Source organism: Schistocerca cancellata, chromosome 10, assembly GCF_023864275.1.
Source record: "Schistocerca cancellata isolate TAMUIC-IGC-003103 chromosome 10, iqSchCanc2.1, whole genome shotgun sequence".
Taxonomy (NCBI): Eukaryota; Metazoa; Arthropoda; class Insecta; order Orthoptera; family Acrididae; genus Schistocerca; species Schistocerca cancellata.
Window position 1 is genome coordinate 2,567,221 of NC_064635.1, and position 15,829 is coordinate 2,583,049.

General features: G+C 46.8%; 1 protein-coding gene across 1 annotated transcript in view; it reads left to right on the top strand.

The window, feature by feature from the left end:
* LOC126106695 (UDP-glucosyltransferase 2-like) overlaps window positions 1-15,829 on the top strand; it is a gene marked incomplete at its 5' end in the record, with an annotated part of 73,122 nt that overhangs the window by 21,618 nt on the left and 35,675 nt on the right. Inside the window, 2 exons of the mRNA XM_049913075.1 lie at window positions 86-300; window positions 5,927-6,267. Coding sequence (XP_049769032.1) covers window positions 86-300; window positions 5,927-6,267 — 556 coding nt within the window. The remainder of the gene's footprint in view (window positions 1-85; window positions 301-5,926; window positions 6,268-15,829) is intronic.

Here is a 15,829-nt window from a genome sequence, read left to right on the forward strand (position 1 = left end):
CCTCGGTATCTTACAGTGTCTGCCAGTTGCCTGTTTGGTCACAACGCCACCAGTTATGTATCTAATAGGGTGTGCCGCTTTTCAGCCTCTCGGACTTGCAAAGCGTGTGAGCTACTCTTTCCCGCGACGTCGCTCGCGCCCCCCTCCAGAAACCTGTGCCCGCCAGCACTCGCAGGGCCCGCCCCTGGCGAGCGCCCGGTGCGGGCAGGCGCCACGCTCCCGGCCGCAGCTCTGGCTCGGGGCCGAAGCCGCCCCACCCCGACACACGACACGCAGCGTGCTTCGTGTGTCGGAGGTGCAGTAGAGGGAACAGTGCTCGAGAAGGGAATAACACGGCGTTCTAGAGGGCAAATTTGGAGAGAAACTTACAACTCACGGAGAATAAGTAAAGTATCTCAAGTTCGCCATTGTGACTGAAGTGCTGTCGAAGGTCGTAATGTGAAATGGAATAAACAGTAATATGTGTTTTGTAAATACAACCGACTTTTCTTGCTGCGACTCCATTTATTTCTGTCGGACGCGTTTCGCCTTTTTCTTGCTCTAGGGCATCTTCAGTGGGATTTATAACGGTACAGTTTTGTTATTTTTAGATTATCAAACCGTTCACGTCGCATTTTTTATGTAATTAGTTTTAGTTTTCTGTGATTTTCGTTTCCTCTCATCCGGTCTGGAGGTCGCACTACTACTTTATTTTCGAAACATAAGCACAATTTTGTGTTCCGAACTTTCTCACACTGTCCACCATGTATTTCCTTTTTCGTGGTGTACTGTTATTCTTTTGCCACTAGATATAACTATTTGTTCGAACGCTGCGCTTTTAAGAACGTGAGTATTATAACTTCATTATGTGTTTCCCCTCTTTGGTTTGTTTACCTGCGTGCTGCCAACTTAACGAAGTATATGTTTAAAACCAACTTCTATGTGCGTGTACGAGAGAGACAGACAGAGAGAGAGAGAGAGAGAGAGAGAGAGAGAGATAGAGAAACATCATGGTTTTGAACGTATACTTCATTAAGTTGTCTAAACAATCCAACGAGGAGGAAACACATAATCAGGTTACAATATTTACGTTGTTAAAAGCAAACTGTTCGAACAAACAGCTATATCTAGTGGCTAAGGAATAATAACACACCACAAAAAAGGAAAAACATGGTGAACAGTGTGAAAAAGTTCGGAATGCAAATTTGTGCTTATGTTTCTAAAATAAAGTGGTAGGGCGATCTCCAGACCATATGACACGAAATACAAATCACAGAAGACTATAACTAATTACTCAATTACATAAAAAATGCGACGTGAACGGTTTGATAATCTAAAAATAACAAAACTGCAACTTTATATATCACACTGAAGATGCCCTAGAGCAAGAAAAAGGTGAAACTCGTCTGAAAAAAATAAATTAAGTTGCAGCAAGAAAAGTCGGTCTTTTTTACAAAACAAGTATTCCAGTGCTAACTGCGGACGATGGCCACGCAAAGAAATTTGGAATATATATAGTAAGTTGAAAAGGGATTGCAAGAAGAAGAACAAAAGTAAAGCAAGAGTAATGGAATACAGTCGAATTAAATCAGGCAATGCTGAGGGAACTAGATTAGGAAATGAGAAAGTAAAAGCAGTGAATCAGTTTTGCTGTTCAGGGAGCGAAACGACTAATGATGGCCTAAGTGGAAATGTAGAGTGGCGAGAAAAGTTTTCTGAAAAAGAAAAGAACATTTTAAGATACGATGTAAATTTAAGTATTAGGAACTCTTTTCTAAAGTTATTTGCTTGGCGTGTAGCCTCGTATGTGGACGATGACCAGTTCAGACAAAAAGAGAATAGGAGAACTTGAAATGTTGTACCGATCTAACCTTCAGCATTACTCTGTAGCACATCGAATACTTGGGATGAAAAGAAATTAATGGTATATATTAAGCAGAAGGATCGTTTTGGTGCAAAGCACACATCCTGAGGCATTAAGGAATCATCACTGCGGTGATGGACAGAAATGTAAGGGGTAAAATGTATAGGGGGGACAGCTGGGCACGACTAGGAAGGTTGAGGTGGATGTAAGGTGACTAGTTATGTGGAATTTAAGAGACCTGCACAGGACAGAATAGAGTGGAGAGCTGCGTCAGACCACTCTTCGGACTGAAGACCACAACAACAACAACAACAACAACAACAACAACGTGATCGAACACTTTAATTAAACGCCATCTCACAAGCGCTGCCTGCTTCTGCTGAGGGGATGGCAAGCCAACTTGCTGCCTAGCTGGCGGGGTTGCCTCCCACCCAGGGGCCAAACGTCGGTTTGGATGTTCCTATCTGTGAACTCCTTGTAGGGGGCTCGGATAAGGTAGCTTCGCGGTGAGTCAAACGCTTCAGAGAGTTTATTTAGATCGTGCTGAAAAGTGTCGAAAATTATGATAACGTGTGTTGTAAGTCCAGTCACATCGCACACAGGCAAACTGAACGTCGCTCCGTACCGGCGATGTCAAAGTTCCACAGTGTACCGATGGCACAGCAGATTCAGCGCACGGATCCCTACCCACACTCATTCTTCACATGCGCCATTCGTGAATGGGAGAGCGGGGGGGGGGGGGGGGGGAGAGCGGGGGGGGGGGGGGGCAAGACAGTGCTGCTAGTAGGAGTACCTACCGCGAAGTACAGATGTAGAATCTGATGGGTGGTGAGTGACGTATACGGGTATAAGGGCTGTGGCACCGCACCACTATGTCCGTATAGTATCCCTGTATAGTTGGCCCGTGACTGGCTGTACTACTAAAACACACAAAAATAACGGCGCACAGTTGAACTTGGCTAAATACAAGAAATAGTTATCAAAAGCCACTCAGAAATTAAATCATCACAGGAAAACATTCGGCAGTTGGCAACACCTCAGACAGCGACACAAAATACCATAGCGGAAGAGCGGTTGTGCAGCTTTTGTGAGCTGCTGACAAGTGTCTGTAGCACTGAAACCAGATCAACTCGCTCTTCACCAGCGGACAAGTCGTTACCGGCGTAGCGTGGCGTCAACGCCCGCTGTAACTAGGGAAACACAGCGAGCCTCAGACTGCCGGAACAGTTTACGACTTAAGAGCTCAGTTTCACAATAGGTAAATGGAGCGTACCGCACGTTGCCGTGTATCGGACATTTTCACGCCTTCTCGTCTTAAAAGTGGACCCCACAATGAGCTGCTTTTAGCACCGCGAACAGCTGCCTGACGGCGAGAGGTGACAGCTGACAGGTCGGAGCAATCTCTTCAGTGATATGACGAACGGCCTGTGGCCTTGCATTTTCGTGCGAAACAAGAACATCCGTCATAGCTTTTGTCGGGAGGACACGCTAAAGACGTGCTTCAACGTGTCCGAGGTTTCTGACGTCTTGGACAGAATTTTTTGTGCATCCATGGTGCAAAATTCGACCAGTATCACACCGTCTGCACCCCAGAATACTGTAACCATCACTTCCCCAGCCGATCGGGCAGTTTTCAACTTTTCCTTCTTCGGTGAGTTTCTGTAGTGCCATTCCACTGAATGCCTATTTGATTCTGGTTCCAAAAGAACAGCGCTGACATCCACTGTTGCATCACCGGGCACATTTTCAGTGTTTCATGAATGCGAACGGCCGCTTCATGTCCTGCTTTCAAGAATTCTATGACAGAACGCTGTCTAACGCGAACATCGATGACGGACATTGTGCAAGGACTGCATTACTCGAAAAAGCACTGATGTTTCACTTAAGAAACTTTATTTAAGAAGAAAAAAATACAAGTCTTTCCTTTTTGACTGATTCCCTATTGACACTAAACTGAAAATTACAGAGTAATAAATTATATCGTCTCGTATGACTCGTAAAGATGCTCAGAATTGTAGAAAACGCTACCAGGAGAAATCTCGCGTCGAAAGGAATCCAAGAAGCCTAAAATGCCCAGAGGCGAGAGAATGCGGGAGATAAGAAATTGCAGCAACGCCGCTAAGCGGTTACGTACGGTTGTCCAGCGGCAGTCCAGAGGTATACGGAACACGTGCTCGCTTCGTTGGAAGGCGGTACAGGAAATAATAGTGTTAGGGCAGACGTAGATTTTATACCGACATTTTCACGAAAGACGAAAAGACAGAAGTTTGTTTTCTCAGAATGGCCATCAGTTACTGTTGTCAGTATGGCACAACAGTCCATTCGTCCTACTCAGCGGAAAGGAAAAAGACAACGAGTAAATGAGATGAACTAGTTTCCTTATTACAGACGTAAAAACTGATTTTTTTTTAATTTTCGAAAGACGGTGAAATAGTGTCCACGAGGGTTTACGTATATCTTACCGAGACAGAATTAAAGATCTTCTCGTGACTGAGATGAGGTGAAACTGCATGCCGAAATTCGCCAGAGGTACAGATCAAACTTGTGTAGAAATATGGGTGACATGTTAAATATACGTATGAAACGTGTTACGTGTGGGTATAAAACGTACGTACATATTTAGTTACTGTGGCGCCCCTCTATCCCTGCAACTTTGGACGCGAATGTTACGTTTATGGAAACAGTGCTGCAAGTCTTGCTTTGTGAGCTCCTCGAAGCCACTGCCGCTTTTTGTTTCACGGCTTCAAAGGTCTGCAGTTATGTTGTTCTGTTACAGATTTGATCTTGTGTAATAGATAAAAGTCACATGGTGTTAGGTCAGGTGAATAACGTGGATAGTCTTAACACCGGGACGCTGTACTTCTCTAGAAACCTCTTAACATACAATGCAGTTAGAGCCGGTGCGTCGTCTCGATGCAGAACCCGTGACTTGCTCCTGCACAATTCTGGTCGCTTTTTTCGTATTTACTCACGAAGGTTCAAATGGCTCTGAGCACTATGGGACTTAACTTCTGAAGTCATCAGTCGCCTAGAACTTAGAACTACTGAAACCTAACTAACCTAAGGACATCACAGACATCCATCCCCGAGGCAGGATTGGAACCTGCGATCTTAGCAGTCGACCGGTTCCAGACTGTTGCGGCTAGGACCGCTCGGCCACTCCGGCCGGCTTCCTCACGAGGGTGAGCAATAGCGGGAAGCCAGTAATGTTGATTAATAGTATGACGTTCACAAACCCATTGAAGATAAATTGCATAAATATAATAAAAAAACATGATCCTTTGTAACATCGATTTGCTAATTCGAACTTTTTTGGCTCTCGGTGAAGTTCGGTCTTTCCATTGCACGGATTGACAGTTTCCGGATCATAAGTGAAAAACCACGATTCGGCACATGTTATCACTCAATCCAAGAATCTAGGATGTTTTTCAGTGGTATTCAAAGTGTCAGTACATACGTTTTCGCGACCTTGTTTTTGTTCAGTCGTGAAAATTTTCGGCACCAGTTTAGCACACACTTTTCTCACGTCAAACTGGTTATGTAAAATCTGCCTTCACATTCTCTGTCAATTCCTGCAGTTTAAGCAATCGATCGAATACTCAACCGATGTTCAGATCGAATCAGATTACCTACGTTTCTGACATTCTCATCGGTGTTTGATGCTAAAGGGTCTCCTGGGCGCGAATCGATGTTAACATCTTCTCGACCGTCTTGTAAACCACTGAACTATCCAAAAACTCGTATACCTGATAAAAAGTCTTTTCTATACACTTCTTTCAGTGAAAGACAGGTTTCAGTAGCAGTTTTTAGAAATTTCACGTGAAACTGGTCGACAGTTCGTTGTTCTTACGATCTTTCCGGCAAGACAAAATAACTGCACTTATACAGACGAAGGCCACGGGAAGAGTGATTTGTCTAGCGACACCAGTGATGCCGCATTCGACTGAAAAGGCCTCACGCTTCACAGCTATTGGTCTCTCATTTTTGGTGCACGTGTACTCGGTCTGTGAGAGCGCCACTGCCGTTATTTTACAGCCACGCCTCGTAGGCGTAAGCGGCCAGAGAGCTGGTGGCGTATTGCAGTGAAGCCATTAGTCGGTCGGCTGGAAGGAACGCGACTGGGTGCTCGGTGACCGGCAGCGTGTCGGTGGTCTGCCGGCGCAACGGCCGGAGTTGTGGGGAACGCGCCACCGTTGTTTGTGCGACTGTTTGTGGGGGCGGCGGCGAGTTTATCGGGGCCGCGGTCCGGCCGCACTGGGGTAATCTGGCGAGAGGCGACACGGCTGCCGGCTGCGCTGCTGGTCCGAGCCGCGCCCCGCCAGCCGCCACAGTGGTCGGGGACCGCCGAGTGAGCCGGCGTGCTGCGCCGACACCACCCCTGCCGGTGCTGCCCCTCTGTGGCGGATTTTCTCGTCACGCATCCGGTATTTCTGACGTGCCGCTCACCCGAGCACGCCGCCGCCTATTAAACGCGCCCCGACAGATCCGCCCAACTATTTGTGGTGCTGTATAATCCGCCCGTGACAGACCCGCCGCGTTTAGCGTACAGTTTTACCGCGGCGCCGGGATTCGCGGATTTTCCAGAGCACCGCCTCGCGGACCGAATGCCACTCGAGCCGCCCTCGGATCCGCGTCGGCCAGTGGTGGCCGGACGCTGCCGCTGACCACCACGCACGCACGCACGCACGCACGCACGCAACGCGTCGCCTGACTGGAGGCAGCGACTCGCCCACAGCTGACGCGGAGCTTCCCCAACCCCCGCCCCCCCGCCCCCCAACCCCGGCCTCGCGCCTGAAGCGTCTCCAGACCTCACTGCAGCTGCTCGACCGCCCTACGCTTATACTGCCTCCAGTGCCAGTCTTATTTATCTGACTTTACAGTGACTATTATCGTGATTCCGATGCAATCATCATCCAGAGGCGCAGGAGTACGGCTCTGGGGAACAAATGGCCAGCAGATAAGATTTAATGTACAGAAACATCAAATTTCTTATTAACATAAAAAATGCAACAAACTTATTACCTGTAGTTACTGATCTTATGTGAAAGGTCAAAATCTCTAATACATATAGGAGATGATTCTCCGAAATGAGTTAGAAAAATCTGCCACGAATGGAAGTATTCACGAAATAGAAAGGGATATGGAATAACAAAAATAATTACCGTAAAAAGTGCATATTGAGAAATTAGTAAGCAATTTATGACGTCCTTCGTGAATTTTGTTTTATGGGCATTAGGCAGTGGTCTAAGGCGAGTTTCATTGCCCAACGCTTAGTTGCCTAGTGCTGCAGACATCATTAGGGTACGGTCGCAGGTTCGAATCCTGCCTCGGGCATGGATGTGTCTGATGTCCTTAGGTTACTTAGGTTTAAGTAGTTCTACGTTCTAGGGGACTGATGACCAAATGGTTCAAATGGCTCTGAGCACTATGCGACTTAACTTCTGAGGTCATCAGTCGCCTAGAACTTAGAACTAATTAAACCTAACTAACCTAAGGACATCACACACATCCATGCCCGAGGCAGGATTCCAACCTGCGACCGTAGCGGTCACGCGGTTCCAGACTGAAGCGTCTTTAACCGCACGGCCACACCGGCCGGCGACTGATGACCTCAGCTGTTCAGTCCCATAGTGCTCAGAGCCATTTGAACCATCATTTGGGGCCATAAAGATCCCGGTAGCAGTTTCAAGATAAGTTCATCTTATTGAGGTTGTTTAAGCTTGGAACCGCCACCTGGGTCTTTATAGCCTCTGATGGTGTCACCAGCGCTAGGGAACTGTCACGCTGTGAATGCGCGCTGCACCACCACCTAATGCTTGTAGAACAAAATTCAGTAAGAACGCAAATACCTGTCACGAAAGGCGACACTTTATGATAAAAGCATTAAAACACTGCAGTGATGATTCTACGCAAGTTAATGCCTTAGAACTGAATTATAAATTAGACGAACCAGAAAGCTTGGCAGACAAGAATCACGAGGAAAATAGTAAGAAAACAGACGGAAAATAGTAAACAATACAGAAGCCTGGAAGTTAATAATTAATGATGAAATATGTAGCAAAATACAAAAAAATAAGGAAAAAGGCTGATATTTCTGGACATTTATACAAGCTGAATGACAATAGACTGACAAAACAGGTCTTGTAGTATCTTTCTCAGAAAAATAGCAATAATTTGTACCTGATAACTAAAAATAATCAGAAATAACATTACACACCAGAAGATGAGATGTTTTCGAAACTAAGGTGTCAAGTTTAAAAGAATTCGACGGCAGAAGGAGTGTCGGAACACGTATGAAGTCGTCTGAAGACAGAAAAAAAACAGAGACGTTGACAGGCTCAAAAACTATTGGAGGAAAAGAAAGAATTAAAATTGTCCCGTGGACCTCGACTGACCAATTATTTTCCAATGCACAGCGTTCAAAATGTATTACAAATAAGGCTCGTCGTAGAAGAAGAATTAATCATCAGTGAAGCACTCAACGAGTTCCGTAAAGGCAGAACGTGCACACGCTGTGTTTGCTCCAGTACACAGGTAACAGGAAAACATGCACATTTTAACATACTTACCTCCATGCATCGTCTTTTTTTACTACTAGCTGTGCCCGGCAAGCGTGTCAGTGCGTGTTTTTCTTTCCAGCTGGGGTCACATTTATGAGGCAGATACATTTGCATGTGCAAAATAAATAGAAGACAGTGATTTTTGTACATTACATGAAATCTGAAAAAGTTTATTCAAGTTCTTTGGGATATATAGTATTTTTCGTCTTTCCGATTTCTGCTATCCTACTCCAGAGGCGAATAACGGAAGGGATTGCGCTTCACACTTCTAAAGTCATCTAAATACCAACAGGTAGTTTTTGGGAATTTCTGCAAATCAACCCTTCTCATTGTCACCCCCATGGCTAGCGGTAGGAGGAATATGTTACTTCTACGGTATTGTTATGCATATATTGAGTCACGTATATAGGAAATTTGGTTACAGTTTTAAATGGAATGACGCAAACTGAAATAATGGACACCAAGACAACGGAGTCTTCTCCCACTTACTGTCTTTCATTTATATCTTGGTGATGTCATCAGGAAATGGCAAAAATTATTACCAAAACACTTAAAAATCAATCGTACTCCCCTACATCTACTGCTCTTTGCGGATGACCCTGTCATTTTAGCTGGAACACAAGGCGATCTACAACGCGCGCCTAACACATTAGGGTAAGCAGTAAATGAGTATAATTAAATACCTGCACGTCAGAAGCAGAAGCGGTAACGTTAGACAAGGTAAGCCAGTTAGGACCAGCAGATTAACAAATTAACAAATTCCTTCATCTCTGGTGTGTACCAGGTAGCGACATCAGGAAGTCCCTCCCCAAGATCTTTGCGAAACAAGGGCGGAGCGTTGTCACAACGTTGTTTCGGGTCTCCTACAGACACGCCTCTGCTGCATCGCTGAGTGGCGCGCTAATTGGGAACGTACTCCAGAGTTGAAGTACGCAGGACAAAACGTCTAAAGTTGCGTCTCCAAATTCTGGCGGTATATGCACCAAATGCAATGTCGCCTACATCCGTAGAGAAATGGTGCCAACAACTTGGCCGGGCCGCACACACGCCGCGACGCCGACTGGGAATTACAGAGCCTGGACCGTGCAAGACAGCGGATTTCTGTTGTCGAGGAACTGGACGAGTGGGTGAACGTTGTGTAGACACACTTGTTGACAATGTTGAACAATAGTATCGTGTGTCTGAGTCAGTTTGAACCGTAGTGCAGCATTCGATAAAATTTACTTCAAATGGTTCAAATGGCTCTGAGCACTATGGGACTTAACGTCTGAGGTCATCAGTCCCCTAGAACTTAGAACTACTTCAATCTAACTAACCCGAGGTAGGATCGAGCTTTCGACAGTAGCGGTCGCGCGGTTCCAGACTGTAGCGCCTAGCCGGCCGGAGTGGCCTACGGTTCATATTACTATCGTCGTTTAGGAACAAAAATATAAAAACTGAAGTTAAAAGAAAACATATTTCTCATGATCCCAGAACAGCGATGTTAAATACAGAATGTGTTGACCTCGCAGTCCATCAGCGTGCAAAGGTCGAACTGCCGCTGTACCTACGATATTATAAGAGCAATTGTCTCCGTTAATGAGACTCGCAAATCAGGCGGAAATGAGAACGCGTAGGCTGGAGCCGTTTGGACGGCCGCCGTTTCCGCGCTGCGACAGCCCGGGGGTCTTTCTGCGGCTGCTATTGGCTCTGGAATCGTATTTACTGTCGAGGCAGCGCAATTTGAGCGGTACAGCGCAGAACACGCTTTTTTCCAATCACGGTTGCGCTTACAGGGTCATTAAAATTCCAAAATAAACGACACAGTGCGAGTGAAGAGCAAACGGAGTTTCCATTAGGGTCTCCGCCTGACCTTTCACCGGTCGCCGGCTGCGCTAATTCACTGACAGGTGGAGGGGGGGGGGGGAGGTGAGGAGGCGGCTGCGAGCCCACACACCCACACACACCCACACGCACACACGTCTGAGCCCAGCGCGCGCGGCCGCTCCTCACTCCTCACTCCTCACTCCTCACTCCTCATCTGCGAAACGCTGTGAAGTGAGTGGGTGGCGGGCGGCACCTCCCACTGCCCCCCCCCCCCCCCCGTCTGTTAGGCTGAGGCTGCAGCCGCACTGACGTCGCGCCACTCCGCCGACGACCGACGTCGCCCGAAGATGGCCGATATTTTCAAATCAGCTTGCCAGAACCAATCTCACCGCCCGAACGTACAGACTTTGGACGAGATTCGTTGGAATTCAAATCAGGTTGCGTTCTTCGGTCGTTGGTGGCCGAGCGGTTCTAGGCGCTTCAGTCTGGAACCGCGCGACCGCTACGGACGCAGGTTCGAATCCTGCCTCGGGCATGGATGTGTGTGATGCCCTCAGGTTAGTTAGGTTTAAGTAGTTCTAATTTCTAGGGGACTGATGACCTCAGATGTTAAGTCCCATAGTGCTCAGAGCCATTATTCGGTCGAATCGGACGATGTTCTCACACACGAAATGTGGACTGACGATCTGACAAGTTTAGTCCAATGGGGAAGGAGTTTGTGGCATCCTAAGGACGAAAAAATATCATATTCGTGATATTGCTCGGGACCTATGGAATGAAATAGGAGTTTACTGGAGACCAGAACTAGGCAAAATCTTTATCGGAACTAAAAAACGACGTATGACGAAGTAATCATCGGAATGTGATGGATAAATGATAACAGTTTCATAAAAATTGGATCGTTTGTTCAACAGGAAGACCTTCACAAATTGAGCAAGTAAACAACCCACAGGCCCATCTCTGGCTCTTACGCAAGCAGTTATTCGGATTCACATAGATTGATAGAATTGTTGATTCTCTTCCTGTGGGACGTCGTGCTAAATTCTATCCAACTGGCACCTTAGATCGTCAAAATACGGAGCTGGCTACAGGGCACCGCCCGTAATGGTTAAAGCTTCTACAGCTGCGGCTAGATCCGGCGACCTTTCTGGTCGTGGTAGTGTTTGGCAAGCATGAAGACAGGTAGCAGAAACTCTCGCCGTGTGCGGGCGGGCATTATCTTGCTGAAACTTAAGCCCAGGATGGCTTGTTGTGAGTGTGACACCTCAGACCATCAGTCTTCGTTGTCGGGCCGTTTGGCGGAGGACGTTCAAGTTGGTGTGGCGTCGCTGGCTGGCTAGTCTCCAGATACGTCTTCGCTGGTAATCGGGGCCCACATCAGAGCGGTACTCTGCATGTAACAGTCTGAGTCTGGCTGTGATTACCTACTGTCACTCGATTTTGACATCCGGCATTCACCAGTTTCTTTATCCCTCGTCCGTAGCGGCTGGCTATAACGGCGACAGAGCATGGTCAGCATCAGTTGGAACCGTAGACCGAAGCTGTCGGAATTGAAGAGCTGAGACTCAGCTGGAACTGGCAGAGTGCCGAACAATCTCGCGTCCGCAGTCTTGTCGGCGAAAGTAGCAAAAGTAGCTCCCGGTATCGGTGTTCACTGTGGCAGCTGACGGAACTAGCGGCGGATGGACTGACTGCCTGAATGTTCAGTGGTGGGGACATAAATTGGTTCCAGATTACGACCGCCGTCCAGGTGGAGACAGACTGGAACTTGGCGGCGCCATCATCTCTGTGTACTGCTGTGCAGCTCACGATTGCGTACACAGAACCCTGTAAGCAGACTTTCGCTGGACGTCAGCCCCTGTCTTTGGCCTGCCACTTCAAGTCTTTCAGCATTTCTGAGACGCTTCCATACGGGTAAAACAAACCTGTGACCATCCACACTGCGTTTTTGTGTTTACATCAGATATCCCAATAGTAGAATTTGATATGGACACCACATACTTGACCAATATTCTAAAATGAGCTGGTCCGGTATATTCTTACCGCTCACCTTTGTAGATTCACAGCGTTTTCATCATATCGTACTAATGAACTCGGGTCTGACACCTGCTTTGCCTTTGATCGAGATGATGTGCTCATTCCACCCGGAGTGTCGGGTACACCGTCAGTGAGAGAGCACCGCGAGTTCCTGCTGCTAATAAGGCGGGTACACCGTTCGTTTATTACATATTTTTACGGGCTTCAAATGGGAGCGAGTTGAGAAATGGATAGTCACTGTGATTGCTGTGTACAGATGCGAGCTGAGTTGGTGACCCTTCGCTCACAGCTCCAGGCTGCTTTGCCTTCCATCACACAGCTTGGCGCTGCTGCCAAGGGGCATCACTGTGTGGGTTCGGACGCACGGATACGAGGGACGTCGAGCACGTCCCACGTGTCCCCTGATCGGTCCACTGCTGTGACTGCCCCGGATATTGGATGCGCAGTGGTTGACCCCCCACCTGTGGTCGAGTGGGAGATCATTCCAAAGTCAGGCAGGCAGCAAAAGACTTTCCGAGGGGCCGATCATAGGGCCTCCCCAGTTTGTTTGACAAACAGGTTTTGGGCGTTATCTGTGGCTGACGAAGTCATCCACCCTGTTCCAGAGGAAACTTCTTGGCCCGCTAGGTCAGGGCATTCACAGAGGGTGGTTTTGCTGGTAGTTGGGAGCTCCAGCGTTAGGTGCGTAATGAGGCCCCGTAGGATCATGGCTGCCAAAAAGGGGAAGGGAGCCAGTGTGCACTCCGTGTGCATACCGGGGGGAGCCATTCCAGATGTGGAAAGGGTGCTTCCGAATGCCATGAAGAGTATGGGGTGCAGCCAACTGCAGGTGGTGGCTCATGTCGGTGCCAATTACGCGTGTTGCTTTGGATCAGAGGAGATTCTCTCTGGTTTCAGGCGGCTGGCGGAAATGGTAAAGACTGCCAGTCTTGCTTCCGAGATTAAGGCGGAGCTCACCAACTGCAGCATCGTCGACAGAACCGACTGCGGTCCTTTGGTGCAGAGCCGAGTGGAGGGTCCGAATCAGAGGCTCAGGCGGTTCTGTGACTGTGTAGGCTGCAGATTCCTCGACTTGCGCCACAGGGTGGTGGGTTTCCGGGTTCCGCTTAATAGGTCAGGAGTCCACTACATACAGGAAGCGGCTACACGTGTAGCGGGGGCTGTGTGGAAGGCACTGGGCAGTTTTCTTAGGTTAGAGGGTTTCAGGTACCCACAGAAAGGGCGGCCGTCTAAAAGGGGGCAGGTCAAACACAGTAAGGTAGTTGTAGAAACGATCGGTATTATACTTGTAAATTGTGGTAGCTGTGGTGGGAAACAACCAGAGTTCCAAGCACTAATAGAAAGCACTGAAGCTAGGTACGGAAAGCTGAGTAAAGCCGGAAATAAGTTCAGCCGAAATTTTTTCAAGCGACTTGACAGAGTTCAGAAAGGATAGATTAAATACGGTTGATGGTGGAGTATTTATTGCTGTCAGAAGTAGTTTACCTTGTAGTGAAACTGAATTAGATAGTTCCTGCGAAATAGTATGGGTAGAGGTTATACTTGTCAATCGGAGTAAACTATTAATTGGATCGTTTTACCAACCCCTTCGATTCAGAAGATATAGTAGCTGAACAGTTCAAAGAAAACATGAGTCTCATTTCCAATAGGTGCCCCACTGATACAATTATAATTGGTGGCGACTTCAATCTACCCGCGATATGCTGGAAAAATTATACGTTTAAAGCCAGCGGCGGGCATAAAACGTCATCTGAAATTGTACTGAATGCTTTCTCAGATATTATGAACAATTAGTTGGCTTGGCTCTGAGCACTACGGGACTTAACTTCTGAGGTCATCAGTCCCCTAGAACTTAAAACTACTTAAACCTAACTAACCTAAGGACATCACACACACCCATTCCCGAGGCAGGATTCGAACCTGCGACCGTAGCAGTCGCGCGATTCCGGACTGAAGCGCCTAGAACCACTCGGCCACCGCGGCCGGCGAACAATTAGTTCATAAGCCCATTCGAAGTGTAAATGGTTGCGAAAGCATACTTGACCTCTTAGCTACAAATAATCCTGGATAAATAGGGAGTATCATGACGAATACAGGGATTAGCGACCACAAGGCAGTCGTTGCTAGGCTGGATACCTAACACCCACAACCATCAAAACGTAACACACAGTACTTATATTTAAAAAAGCTGATAAAAATGCTCTTAACTCCTCTTTAAGAGAGAGTCTCCAATCCCTCCGATCTGATCACGTAAGCATAGAAAAGATGTGGAATGAATTCAGAGAGTTAGTACCGACGGCAATTGAGAGATATATACCACATAAATTAACAAGTGATGGTACTGATCCCCCATGGTACACTAAACGGGTCACATCGCTGTAGCAGAAGCAACGAAAAAAGCATGCCAAATTTAAAAGAACGGTAATAAAACACCAAGACTGGCAAAGTTTTACAGAAGTTCGAAATATAGCGCGTATTTCAATGCGAGATGCTTTTAATAATTTCCACAATGAAATTCTGTTTCGAAGAATATTTCTGTGGTCTAGTCAATGTCATTTTTCTTTCTGGTATTGTAATTAAGTATAGCTTTGTCTTTTTTGAGCTGCAGCGGATTATTTATAACAAACTTCGTGAGGGGATAAATATACTGTGACGCAGTACTGAAAGTGCTTAACTCCTTAAACAAATGATCGTGAGTGAGCAACAGATCTTGTTGTTACAAAACGTTTTTGACCAATGAGTACCTTTTTCTAAAGATGATTTACACCGGAACATTATTCCATACGGCATTACTGAATGAAAATATGCAAAACATGTCAACTTAGTGATTTCTCTCTTCGCAATATTTGCAATGAATCGAAGTTCAAATGTGGCCGAACTAAGTTGTTTTACAAGTTCCGAAATGTGCTTTCACAAGTTTAAACTCTCATTATTACGGACACCTAGAGTTCTTGATATTCTAATCCTAGTTGTTGTTTTATTACCACGTGTTACATTTATTGTTGGTGTAGTACCTCTGGATGTGCAGAATTGAATGTGTTATTTTTTTGCAACTGAGAGTGGGACCATTCGCAGATGGCCATTCGGGAACACATTTAAGAGCACTGTTTACCATTCCTTCTGTTGCCGTACGTATATTTGGATCGGTTGCAACACAGGGTGTTTCAAAAAAGACTTTACAACTTTGAAAATTCCTTTAAATTGATCCATAGTACCTACAGACATGATTGCAGTGTCAATTTGTAGGGAAATACATCAAGTTTTGTCTCGCGTAATTCGCTAGTGCCGAATCACACCGTAAGGAGCGCTAGCGGCAGTTGCGTTAAAGATGGTTGCCTTCACTGGACCCGAGAGGACTAGCTTTGTGTTTTGGTTTGAAAAATCGATTCGGCGACAACAGTTCAGCGTAATTTCCGTACGAAGTACGCTGAAGATCCTCCTAGTAGGCCTACAACTTATGAGTTTCGTAGAAACAGGGTGCTCCGTAAGACGTGGAAAAATCATCAGGTCGTCCGAGCACAGCTGACGGCGTCGCTGAGCGGGCGAGAGAACGTTTTGTCAACAGCCCTACGAAATCGACCCG